Genomic DNA, 13716 nt, shown 5'->3' with positions numbered 1-13716 from the left:
ATCTGCAAGCTATTGATCGAGCTATCGATCTAGCTATCTGGCTAGCTCTCTGGCTATTAAGCTATCTATCCGTATTTTTTGGCAGTATTTGGCACTGTCAATGTTATGATTGTAATTTAATATCCGATTATTTTGAGGTCCCATATCTTGTTTAACATATACAATAAATACATATACAATATACAATAACATATACAATAAATACAGTAAATATGGACGACTATAACAAGTATCCGATCATAAATAAATTAATACGTTCGCTAACTAGCTTTGTTAGCTTGATTAGTTAATCACACTCAATGGAGTCATGTCGTGGTCAAATGGCGCTTGTATATAATTCAGCGCGAGTCCAATAGTGAACATTATTTCCTGTTTTTGTTTCATATGACCATATTTAGCATTTCAACCTAGCGTGGGTTTGAACGTTGAATTCAAATATTCTTGGTGGCCTATTAGAGAGGAAAAAAAAATGAATGGTGATGATGAAGGGATTCACAAGCGACTTCATTCATTAATATGAGTGGAATTATTGAGTGTATTAAATCGCAGAACATTAGATTCCATTCAATCACTCCTGGCGGTCGCTAATGGGGGACGTACGTTACGTCGTTGGACAAGCAAGATGACTTTATACAGTGATACCTTGGCTTACGAACTTGATTGGTTCCCAGAAAGTGTGTCGAAGGCGAAAAGTGCGTATTCCAAACAGTAATGTCCCATAGGAAACCATTAAAATGAGACTAATCTGTTCCCATAACTTCCCAACATAATTTTCTACTTTCTAATCTTCTAAGCCTTAAAACTACACAAAATATGCCTAAATAAGCCTTACAACTACACACAATATACCTTATTTTATGTATAATAAATGTGCTATGGTATTGTAATTAAACAAAGATAAATAAAACGACTTTATTATACAGTACAGTTTATTTCTTTAATTATAATACCATAGCACATTTATGATACATAAAATAAGGTATATTCTGTATAGTTTTAAGGCTTAGAAAATTAGAAAGTAGAAAATTATGTTTTATGGGGACCCGGAACGGATTATTCTCATTGTAATGGTTTCCTATGGGAAATAAATTTTTGGGATACACACTTTTCGCCTTACACACTCGGTCTGGGAACCAATTAAGTTTGTAAGCCAAGGTATCACTGTACTTAAAAAAAATATAAACCGAAGAGCTATTTTTCATCGCGCCCCCTCCCCCGCGCCGCTCACATTGTCTTTGATTTTCATCCCTGTCCTTCAGACCCTGCTGGTTTTGTCCAGTTTCTCGGCCGTGGGCCTCGTTATCTCCCTTTTGGTGGTTCTCTCCTTCCTCATTCACTACTGCTGCTGTCACCGCGGCGACCGCGGCGAAGGATCCGAGGAAGAGGAGGAGGACGAAGATGGCAGCGCGGGTCGCGGCTACAGCGGCAAAAAAGGCCGAGGGATCTGTTGCGTCACGTGGGTGGCCGTGGCCTCCGTCACGTTGTGCTGGTGAGGAGGCGGATGGATGCCAGAGCCATTTTGATGGTTTTTTTTTTCTTAAACGCTGTTGCCGTGGCGACGTGCTACCCTGACCCCTTTGATGGGGAGGGAAATTTGGATATTGCAGAATAATAATAGTAATTGTCATAGTAATAATAATAATAAATTTCATTTCTAAGCGCCTTTCAAAATTCTCGAGGTCACTTTTCAGTCACAGGATAAGCTTTTCTGTGGGTGAGCAGCGGCAGCCACATGCACCAGCGTTCACTCAACCCGGAAGTAACTCAAATGTATTATTATTATTATTATTATTATTATTATTATTATTTGTGAATGGCAGTGAATGAGTTAAGCTAAAGCAAAATTTGTGAATCACACGCTGTCATCGCCTTCGTCATCATCATCATCATGCGCTCTTTTTTTTTCTCCCTCACCGAAACAAGACGACCTACTTTCACATCTTGACCCCTTGACCCCGTGATGACACATTCATTTGGAAGCAATAAGGAAGCAAATGTCGAGTCACAGAAAACTCATCGGCTCCCTCTTATGGAGTGTCTGGTTATTGCAGTCACCTACGAGCAGATGGGCATTTATTTCAATAATAATAATAATCATAATAATCATAATAATAATTATCATAACACTATAATAATAATACTATAGTAATAATACTACAATAATAATAATAATACATTTCATTTATAAGCGCCTTTTTTTTAGTCTGCTCCCACTTTGCCCCTATACACAGATATAATAATAACTATAATAATGACTATAATAACTATAATAATAACCATAATAATACAATAATAATAATAATAATAACAATAATTACAATAATAATAATAATAACAATAATTACAATAATTACAATAATAATAATAACAACAATGATCATAATAATAATAATAATACATTTCATTTATAAGCGCCTTTTTTTAGTCTGCCCCCTTCCCCCCTATACACAGATATAATTAATAATAATATAATAATAATAATATGTTGGTTTTTCCGTCCTTGCTAAAAAGTAAAAAAATGTCTCAGTGGTTTCCAGTAATGTCCACATCGGGCAGACATTTCTCGCCCCCCCCCCCCCACACACCCACTTTTGTAATCTGGGTCACATTCTATGAGAGATTGGGTCATACCATTCATCTGTCGTCGGAGGGGGATTTGATGAACAGCTGGCACCCCCCCTGAGCCTTAATCTGAATATTTGAATAAGCGAATGAGATGTAAACACGTTGAAATTATCATCGCCTTTCATTCTCGCCGTCGTCATTTACCCGTTCGCCAAAACACGCCGCGTCCTCGCCAAATGTGCACTCACACATTGCCCCCCCCCCCCTGCCCACCGCCGCGTCTCTACTATCTGCTTTTGCGCATCCCACAGTCTTTTCACGCCCCCCCCCCGCCCTCTCTTCCTTCTCCTCTGCTTCCCTCTATTGCAGTGTTGCCATAGGCATCGGTTTCTATGGCAACAGCGAGGCTAATGATGGGATGTATCAGTTGACCTCGTCCCTTCTCACGGCCAATTACACGCTAGCTTCCATCGATTTGCTGGTGAGTGCTGCTCTCTGCGAGTAAAATGTCATGCGGATTTGCGCTCTTTGCAATTGTGTGTGTGTGTGTGTGTGTGTGTGTGTGTGTGTGTGTGTGTGTGTGTGTGTGTGTGTGTGTGTGTGTGTGTGTGTGTGTGTGTGTGTGTGTGTGTGTGTGTGTGTGAATAAAAATGGCGTACAAATGGCGCTCTGATTGATTCCCCCCCCCCCGCTGATGGTCAAACAGTGGTTAGTGTGTCACTTTGCTAATTGTCATCCTTTCCTGGAAGTCTGTTCATTCTGCCAGTGGTGGACGATCAAAGCCTGCAAGGCCTTCTCAGCTGGCCTAAAAAAATATCTGCAATTCGGGAAATAGCTTTTAGATACAGGGTAGAAAAAAAAACAAAAAATGGACATCAAGTAAAATTGTGACATGCAGTTTGATAGCGATCGCTAGCTAGTCGATTGCTAGGTAGCCGATAGCCCGTAAAATGCATCTGACTTCCTAAATAGTATACTGGCGTGGCAGATTTAGAGTGCACGTGCGTCATAGAAAAACATGCAGAATAGTAATAAAGGTATAGCTTCTTCAGAGTGCCTCGTTATTGTGGCGTAGGAAAGCCTCCTTGATGGTCCAATAGGATTTAATTTGTAATTTTTAATTTGTAATTTTTGATTCGTAATTTGTTTTATCTGAAATCTTTCATCTTTATTCTTGTATTTTTCAATTTTCTATTTTCTAATGTGTAATTTCCAATTTGTAATTTGTTATTTTCAATTTGTAATTTTTAATTTTTAATTTGTAATTGGTAATGTTTAATTTGTAATTGGTATTTTTTCATTTGTAATTTGTAATGTTTAATTTGTAATTTGTAATTTTTAATTTTAATTGGTAATTTGTAATTGGTAATTTGTAAAGTGTAAATTGTAATTGGTAATTTGTAATTTTTAATTGGTAATTTGTAATCTTCAATTGGTAATTTTTAATTGGTGATTTTTAATTGGTAATTTTTAATTTGTAATTGGTAATGTTTAATTTGTAATTGGTAATGTTTAATTTGCAATTGGTAATTTGTAATTTTAATTGGTAGTGTTTAATTGGTAATTTTAATTGGTAATTGGAAATTTGTAAAGTGTAAATTGTAATTGGTAATTTTAATTGGTAATTTTTCATTTGTAATTGGTAATTTTTCATTTGTAATTGGTAATGTTTAATTTGTAATTGGTAATTTTTAATTGCAATTGGTAATTTTAATTGGTAATTGGTAATTTTTAATTGTAATTGGTAATTTGTAATTTTTAATTGGTAATTGGAAATGTTTCATTTGTAATTGGTAATTTTTCATTTGTAATCTGTAATGTTTAATTTGTAATTGGTATTTTTAATTGTAATTGGTAATTTGTAATTTTAATTGGTAATTTGTAATGTGTAAATTGTAATTGGTAATTTTTAATCTTTAATTGGTAATTTTTAATTGGTCATTTTTAATTGGTAATTGGTAATTTGTCTTTGGTAATTAGTAATTAGTGGTCATTTTTAATTGGTAATTGGTCATTTTTAATTGGTAATTTGTATTTTTTTTATCTTTAATCTTTATTCTTTTAATTTTAAATTTAAATTGAGTTAATTTCAATGTATTTAATGTAATTAATTTCAATTTAAAAATTTTATTTTTCACTTTTCTTGGTGGTAAAAGTGTTGGTGGACTTAGTGAAGTGAAATTTGCGCATACTTGTGTTTAAGCCGGAGGCGGATCTTGGCCGCCCCATCCCGTATCCGACCACCACTTAAGCGCATCCCAAATTTGCGGTTTCCTCCCATCATCCTCCTCCTCCTCCTTCCTTTTCCAGATTTCGGACACCATCAACGGTCTGCAGCTGTCCGTCTCGGGCCCTCTGACCACCATGGAGGAGATGTTTACGGGCAGCAAACCCTTCCTGGTTTCCACGCGCAACTGCCGGCGGTTATCGGAAAACGTCATCAACCTCCTGACCTCCATCTCCGCCGCTCGGTCCGGCGTGGACGCGGGGCCGGGCGACGACAGCGGGGCCTCCGTCGTTCCTCTGACCCCCGTGCCCCCCTCCGTGGCCCCCACGGTGGCCCCCTCGGGCGGCCCGATGCCCGGGCCCTTTTCACCCGGATGGGCGGCCAACACCTTGATGATGAACGAGGATTACAGGTGAGGGGGAACAGGAGCGAGGGGGTCATATTTTAGGGGGCGCTTGCTGGATTTGGGGGACACCCTGAACCGCTTGCCATCCCATCGCAGGTGACCTATAACTTGACCTCTAATCTGCAGTCAGACTCACACCACTGGACAGTTTTTGGCAAATGGGAAGAAAGCGGAATACCCGCAGAAAAGCCACCTAGTCACGAGGAAGGCAATATCCTCCATTATTTTGCATTGCCGCCATTTTGATGTCTATCAACATGTTGAAGTGAGTTGAAGAGCTTCATGTAGCAGCCATATTGGGCCATTGAAAGCAAAACATTGCGATATCCAGATCCTTCATGAGCAAATTTAAATATTCATTTATTTATTTTTTTTGGGTGGGGAGGTTGAGGTTTGGGTTTTTTTCATGCTAGATAGAGCACTGGCCAGACCTCTGGCAATGTTTTTTCCCTTCCACAAGGGGGTAGCATGTCCCTTTTTTCCATGTTAGCGCTATGTTCCAGCTTCAGCTCTTGTTAAAGCGTTATATCAACCAATATAGATGTATAGCATTGTCTTTTGGACATCCGCCCCCATTTCAAGCTCAGATAACTCCAGACCCACATAACTTAGGAATTAACCAAAATGGATGTATTGCATTGTATTTTGTAAATCCGCCCCCATTTCAAGCTCAGATAACTCCTGACCCACATAACTTAGGAATTAACCAAAATGGATCTATTGCATTGTATTTTGTAAATCGGCCCCCATTTCAAGCTCAGATAACTCCTGACCCACATAACTTAGGAATTAACCAAAATGGATCTATTGCATTGTATTTTGTAAATCGGCCCCCATTTCAAGCTCAGATAACTCCTGACCCACATTACTTGGGAATCAACCAAAATGGATGTATTAAATTGTATTTTGTACATCCGCCCCCATTTCAAACTCGTATAACTCCAGACCCATTCAACTTAGGAATTAACTCTTTTTTTTTCTGATGGAATAAGAGAGTCTAAGGTTTCTTACGCTGCATTGAATGTTGATGTGGTCCTAAAACTCAATATTCTGTGGGTGCTTGAATTTGAGTGACAATGACAACAACCCTGGCACTGGAGTGGACACATTTTTGCACATCGTCTGGCAGTGAATCAGTTAAAAGTTCGGAAATATTTTTTCAAGAATCCAAACAAACCACACAAATGCGTCGTTTCTTCATTTGGTTTTGTGGTAGTCCATTAAAAACCATCGCTACCCCATTTAACTACACGTTAATGCTTCACCCAGGCGCTAACACAGAGAGGTGAAACGCTGCTGCTTTTGCCCACAACATCGTCACCGCACATTCCAACCTCAAGAACAGAAGTGCTGCGTTTGCACGTCTCCGCTCACCCTAAAATGGAAAATCTCTTTTGCTTTGTTTATTTTTATTTTTTATTTTTTTTTTAGGTGGCTATCGTACGTCATGCTGCTCCTGCTCGACCTCATCGTGTGTCTGTTCATCCTGCTGGGATTGGCTAAACAAGCGCGATGGCTTCTTATTTTGTGCGTAAGCGGTCACGTTTGCGTCTTTCGTGCGCACGCACGTCTTCCTGATTGACGGACGCGTGTCCTTTTGACGCTATGTCCCCCCGTAGGATGACGGTGTTGACTTGGCTGGCTCTCTTCCTAAGTTGGGGCTCGCTGGGTGTGGAGACGGCCACCGTAGCGGTGAGTTGGCCTCATAGAGAGCGGATTTTGGGCATCAAATGACGACTGTGGTGGGGGGAAAAAAATATTCATGCGGTGCACAAGAAGTACGGATACTCGGGACATACTGTATATTCCTGTTTGGGAAAAGAAACAAAACAAAATGTTTATTTTGTTATTATCTATCAGAGTGACCCCGTACCAACTGGACCCACAGATCGGCACGTAGGGGGGTGGCGGCTATCTGTCTATCTAACTAGCTAGCTAGTAGCTAGCTGGCTCGCTTTGTATCTATTTGAGTTACTTGCGGGTTGAGTGAACGCTGGCGCATGTGGCTGCCGCTGCTCACCCACAGAAAACCTTATCCTGTCACTGTAAAGTGACCTTGGGAGTTTTGAAAGGCGCTTAGAAATGAAATGTATTATTATTATTATACAGTGAGACCTCAACTTACAAACACCTTATTTTACAAAGTTTTCGTCTTAAGAACCTCTAATTTATGAAAATTGAACCTTATAATAAGCACTATTTTCATAATACACACCCACCACGACTGGCGGAGTGATCTTCGGCGGAAGCACACGACCGAACAGCGCTCCAGCCGGCGCTACTTTGCACACCCCCTCTCATTGAATGCACACGTCGATCGCCTACTTGGAGCTTTTTGCTGATAATTTTACTATGATGGGACCGAAAAAAAAAAACACAATGCAGTGTATTTCTTTCATTACAATACAATAGAACATTTATTATACATAGAATAAGGTATGTTGTGTGTAGTTAAAAACTATATTTTATGAAAACCCTGGAACGGATTATTTCCATTTTAATGGTTTCCTATGGGATTTTTTTTTTTTAGATACACACTTTTCGCCTTACACACTCTATCTGCGAACCAATTAAGTTCGCAAGTTGAGGTCTCACTGTATTTGGTTGATTGATTTTCCTGGTGGCGGGCCAAGGTGCAGTTAGCATGTAAGCTATTCGCCCCTATTGTGTCGAACTGAGAACCTCGGAAGGAATGCCGCAGTGATGGCGGAGCCCCAAAAAGATGGGGGTGGGGGCTGTTTTGGGGGGGGGAAAAAATGGAGCAGAGATTAAAAATTCAACGCGCGTGTTCACGAACACCGTCTGCGAAGCAAAACGTGCCCCGGTGGATACGTGGGCGTATGAAGCCCACGCCGCAAGATGAAGGCAAACGCTCCGAGCGGGAAAGATGGCGGAAGACGACGGCTTCCCGTCTCTCTTGTCGGGCCCTTTTGGGGATTTCCTCTCGAATGGTCGTGAAACTCCCAAATTGGGGGAAGTCGTAACCTTGTTTGACACGAGTTGGTAAACGGCGTCCATTTTCGCCGTTGCCCGTGAAAGAATGTGTCAGGAGGCCAAATGGCGGCTGTTATTTCTGCTCCGTTGCCTGTTTTGTGTCACCCGGAGCTGGTGGGAGACGTCCCAAAAGCCTGCGAGTCCACACAGAGACGCTCTTGTCTCCGGCTGGTGAGAAAGAAATCAAAGGGCTCTTTTTTTTCCCCCACTTTGTTCTTGTTCTTGTCCTCCATGGCCGCTTTAACGCGGGTGGAGTGGGTTTCTCTCTGGGACGATCGCTCCCTCTTCTGGTGACTTCATTCAGAACGATCATCCACAGCTGATGAGGGTGCAGTCAGAAAATCGTTGCAAATCCCAAAGAAAAGCATCATAGGAAAAAAAGTGTTATAATAATAATAATAATAATAATAATAATGGTGATAATGACAGCTACAAAGAAGGGCCGCTCATCTGGAGTCTATTGACGAAGTGGCTGGGGGAGGAAGGTGAGGGGTGCGGGTACAGCGGCATTGCATCAATTGGTGGCCGCGCGCCATCTCCATCCTGTCAGATGTGTCACTCGGTCAGCGTGTCGGCCATCGTCTCTCTTACTGTACGCTGGATTGACCTTTGACCTCCACCCACCCCCTCCATTTTGTTTTGCCAGGCACTCAGCGATTTCTGCACCGATCCAAACATGTTTGTGCTCAACTCTACAAACTTCAACACGGGAACCAGTTCAGGTATCTGTCCTTGACCCCCCCCACCTTGTGCCCCCATTTCCCCTTCCACACACACACACACACACCTACCTGTTTCAATGGTTTTGTGAGGTCCGGATAACTCTAGATGAGGAGTGAGGACCACCGTTGTTAAGTTTAGAGAAGAACTAGTGTTACATTTGAAGACTAAACGTCACCCCATTTCCCACTTCAACTTCTTTAAAAACAAAGAAATAAAAAGTGGACTTGAAACTGAAATAAAGCAGGAGTGAGGTTTCTGAATGGCTACATTCAAAGTCCTCACCCCTGTAGTGAATTTGGTTAAAATATTGTTGAACTTTTTGTGGGATGAAAGTTTTCCTCTCATTAACCACGTGCACGCACCTAAACACACACACTGAGTAAAAAGTGTGTGTATCCAAGTGAAGTGAAAATACACACCAAAGAATCATTTTGGGTGAATTTGTGAGGACCTCTCTGAAACTTTAACAGATGCATATATAGACCCTCTAGAAGTCTTTATAATGAAAAACTTGTGAGGACCACCCAAAAAAGGTCCTCACTTGTCAAAAAATGTCCTCACTACGTATGGTCTAAAACAGGGGTGGGCAAACTTTTTGACTCGCGGGCCGCATCGGGTTCTAAAATTTGACAGAGGGGCCGGGCCAGGAGCATTTGGAGGGAGTGTTTGGGCCGGAAATACTAAACCTAAAGCATTATAGGACAACCGACGCCTTCCGACAAGTTATGTCCATCATTTATAAAATCACTTCAAATGACTTCGACTGAGTGTATTTTACAAAGATTCCACAGCATATATCTATAATTTACGTTTTAAGACTTGCGCTGAATATTCATGAAGTCTTGTTTTCGAGTTGATGACGATGGATCGCCCCTGACCGAGAAAGCGACACACAATGCATTTTGGGTACTTTGTTTGGTCTGAAATCTTCGTGTTGATCCGTGTTGATGGCAAAATTAGAAGGAAAACGCATAAATAACGCAATGGTGAATCGTTGTGTGTTGCACCAAGACAACTATTTGATATTCGCTGACACAAATTCCCAGCTGACAAATCAGCCCATTTCCAACGGAGCTTGGGCGCAATCTTCTGCATTTTCTGGGTGCTACATTGCTGTCATTGACGGCTCGAATTGATATGGGAGGACTCCTTGAATCAATTGCAAACATTTATGCTTTCCTCTTCAGAACTATTTGAGTCATATTCATAACTGGATGAGTAACAAGAAAACATCTTCTCCGAATCTGAAGCCATTGTTTTGATTCTCAAGCAAGGCAAGTCGTCTTGGCATGACGTCACGAACAAGGGGGTGGGACCTTCTGAAACTGGCCATTTCCGGATTCATTTTGAAGTCATTTTTATTTGTGATTCTCATTTAACTAAAAATATCAGCCTGCCTGATTTGGGTATTTTAGATGCTATAAAACGTTTTTCTGATGTCAGTGGGAAACAAAAAAATGGTGCCGGTTGTCCTTTAAATGCAGTGTGTACAAACCTCATAGCACAGTAAGAACACTACAACCCAATTTATTAACTGTCTTTCAAATGTGAAAAATATCCCTGATCCGTTAATAAATTTGTCTCAAGGAATATGGCGTTTACATACTATTTCGCAGATACTTGGAGGAGGAAATGGAAATAGATTAAAATAACATATGCACTGTGATTTCCCCATTGCGGGACGAATAAAGGTATTCTGATTCTGATTCTGATTTATCAAGATTGCGTTTGTTTTTAATAAGTTTTCATTGAAGGGGCAAAGTTAAAGAAATCAACATTTATTGAAAAATGGAATCACTTTCAACATTCAAAACATATTACACAACGAAATATTCAAGCTCAATAATACCTACTTGTGTTAAATTCCGCCAAATCATAGATGGTTTGTCCTGACCGCGCGCTCAACAAACTCTCCATTGACGCCCTCGCCGTCACGCGCTAACAATACACGTGTACCGTCGCCGAGCACACTGACAGGCTACCTGCAGTTGAAATTTGCATACTCGGCACGGCAGCCAATCAGAAGCCTGCTTCTTTCTTCCGGACTTTCGCAAGCGTTATAAAGTTGTGCAATTGCATGTCATTTTCCAAAATAGATGCACAGAACCTCAGCCCAGAAAAAAGATTCAAAAGAAGCTAACAACATATGTGACGCTACAAAACGTAAATTTACATTAAACCGTCACTGTAAAGTGTACGTGAGACTTATGAAAGGGGCTTAGTGGCTCGTAGGAATCAATGCAAACGTTGCATTGTGCACCACAATGACAATCGACTACTGTAGCAAAATTTGCAGCCATGCGCATTTGCCGTAAATTAAGCAAAGTAGCATTTGTAGTTGGTGCATTCTTGATTTAAAAAAAAAAACTTTATACTTTGTGACAATGTTTCTTAATGGGATTGGTCTCATTTTGCTTCAAGTTGGGAAAAATGGGGCCGGCAACTTTTCAGTTTTCTGCCCTGTTGTTCGCTAGCTTTTTGTCATGAGTTTTAGACACTGTTTGTACTATAATTTGGGCAAGTTCGGCGGGCCGGATTGAAAAGCCTAACGGGCCGTATGTGGCCCGCGGGCCGTAGTTTGCCCATTGCTGGTCTAAAATGTTAGTGGTCCTCACAAGACTAGCCATACAAAACACACACATACACAAAATGGTGGATGCCATCACATAAACCGCCATTCAACTCAGCCGAACGTCGTATGATGATGGCGGATAATCCCGCATGACCTCCTTTGTGTTCTCGCTCCATTTGCCCCCCCCCTCAGATGTGCTGGATTATTACCTGACCTGCAGCGGACGCATGAACAGTCCGTTCCAGCAGGTACCAAAGCTTCTCTGCCTTGTTTGTCTACAACGTGCACGCCTGTTCTATCACCCAAAAGCAAACTTTTTGTGATATTATAATAATAATAATAATATATTTTCATTTATAAGCGTCTTTCAAAACTCTCAAAGTCACTTTACATTCACAGGATAGGTTTTTTTTCTGTGGGTGAGCAGCGGCAGCCATACATGCCCACGTTCCACTCAACCCGGAATAACTCAAATAGATAGAAAGTTAGCTAGCTAGCTAATAGATAACTAATAGATAGCTGGCTAGCTAGTTAGATAGCGAATAGATAGACAATAGATATCAAATAGATAGCTTGCTGGGTAGCCAGATAGCTAGTTAGAGAGCAAATAGATAGCCAGCTAGCTAGTTAGATAGCGAATAGATAGCCAGCTCGCTAGTTAGATAGCAAATAGATACAGCCACTTGATGGATTGAAAATCAACAGCTTTCACTCAACCCAGAAGTAACTCAAATATATCACAAGCTAGCTAGCGAATAGATAGCTAATAGATAGCTGGCTAGCTAGTTAGATAGCAAATAGGTAGACAATAGATATCAAATAGATAGCTTGCTGGGTAGCCAGATAGCTAGTTAGATAGCAAATAGATAGCCAGCTAGCTAGTTAGATAGTGAATTGATAGCAAATAGATAGCCAGCTAGCTAGTTAGATAGCAAATAGATACAGCCACTTGATGGATTGAAAATCACCAGCTTTCACTCAACCCAGAAATAACTCAAATATATCACAAGCTAGCTAGCGAATAGATAACTAATAGATAGCAGGCTAGCTAGTTAGATAGCGAATAGATAGACAATAGATATCAAATAGATAGCTAGTTAGATAGCAAATGGATAGCCAGCTAGCTAGTTAGATAGCAAATAGATAGCAAGCTAGATAGCCAGCTAGCTAGTTAGATAGCAAATAGATACAGCCACTTGATGGATTGAAAATCACCAGCTTTCACTCAACCCAGAAGTAACTCAAATATATCACAAGCTAGCTAGCGAATAGATCGCTAATAGATATCAAATAGATGAAGCAGTCGTAAACTGAGGTATCACTGTATAATTGCTAGTCAATAAACGTCCCCGCTGTGTGTTCAGCTCCTCACCCAGTCGCAGAGGGCGCTGTCCAACATCCACACGCACCTTTCCAGCGTGGAACGTAACGCCCTGACGCCGTTCCCCAAAGCCGAGGTGGGTTTCAGTCATCCTTGGGGGGGCCTCATGTCGCAATATTGATTTTCCCCGGCGGGACACTTTCTTTACAGAAATCACTCAGGGATGTTCAACAGATACTCAACAGCACGGAGGGAAATTTCCATCAGTTGGTGGCGCTGCTCAATTGCCGAGGCCTCAACAAGGTACGAAGCAGTGCTTGATTTCATTCAACTACCACCGCAGTGTCAATCTTGCAATTCTAGAAACGACGAATAAAGGTTTTCTGAATACGCCCGAAAATTTGGGTGTATTAATCGGTTTTGTATAATTGGGAATTTCTCCACTGTGAGATGAATAAAGGTTGTCTTAGCTTATCTTAACGTATCTTATGGTATCTTGTTGTATCTTATCTTATAGTATCTTAGCGTATCTTAGCATATCGTATCTTATCGTAACTTAGCATATCGTATTTTATTGTATCTTAACGTATTTTATCGCACATTATCGTATTTTATCGCACATTATTGTATTTTATCATATCTCGTCGTATCATATCTTATCGTATCATATTACAGTAAAGTCTCGTTATATCGATATTCAAGGGAGTCCGAAAAAATATCGATATAACCGGGACTATCGATATATCCGACCCTGTTTGCATGTAATTTTCTCCGTGCGCGCATAGAAATAGTATCGATATAACCGGGACTATCGATATATCCGATATCGATATAACGAGACTTTACTGTATATCTTATTGTAGCGTATCTTAGCGTATCTTACCGTATCGTCTTATATCGTATCTTAT

General features: G+C 40.7%; 1 protein-coding gene across 5 annotated transcripts in view; it reads left to right on the top strand.

The window, feature by feature from the left end:
* ttyh1 (tweety family member 1) overlaps positions 1–13716 on the top strand; it is a 28365-nt gene that overhangs the window by 6016 nt on the left and 8633 nt on the right. For all 5 annotated transcript variants that reach the window (XM_088997927.1, XM_088997926.1, XM_088997928.1 and 2 more), the window contains 9 exons: positions 1260–1489; positions 2935–3046; positions 4876–5204; positions 6630–6725; positions 6818–6890; positions 8839–8914; positions 11680–11735; positions 12852–12944; positions 13019–13111. In XM_088997927.1, the coding sequence (XP_088854053.1) occupies positions 1260–1489; positions 2935–3046; positions 4876–5204; positions 6630–6725; positions 6818–6890; positions 8839–8914; positions 11680–11735; positions 12852–12944; positions 13019–13111 (1158 nt within the window). The remainder of the gene's footprint in view (positions 1–1259; positions 1490–2934; positions 3047–4875; positions 5205–6629; positions 6726–6817; positions 6891–8838; positions 8915–11679; positions 11736–12851; positions 12945–13018; positions 13112–13716) is intronic.

The sequence above is a fragment of the Hippocampus bargibanti genome, linkage group LG06, assembly GCF_051943395.1.
Source record: "Hippocampus bargibanti isolate YZ-2025 linkage group LG06, ASM5194339v1, whole genome shotgun sequence".
NCBI lineage: Eukaryota > Metazoa > Chordata > Actinopteri > Syngnathiformes > Syngnathidae > Hippocampus > Hippocampus bargibanti.
This window is presented reverse-complemented; position numbering and strand designations above follow the sequence as displayed.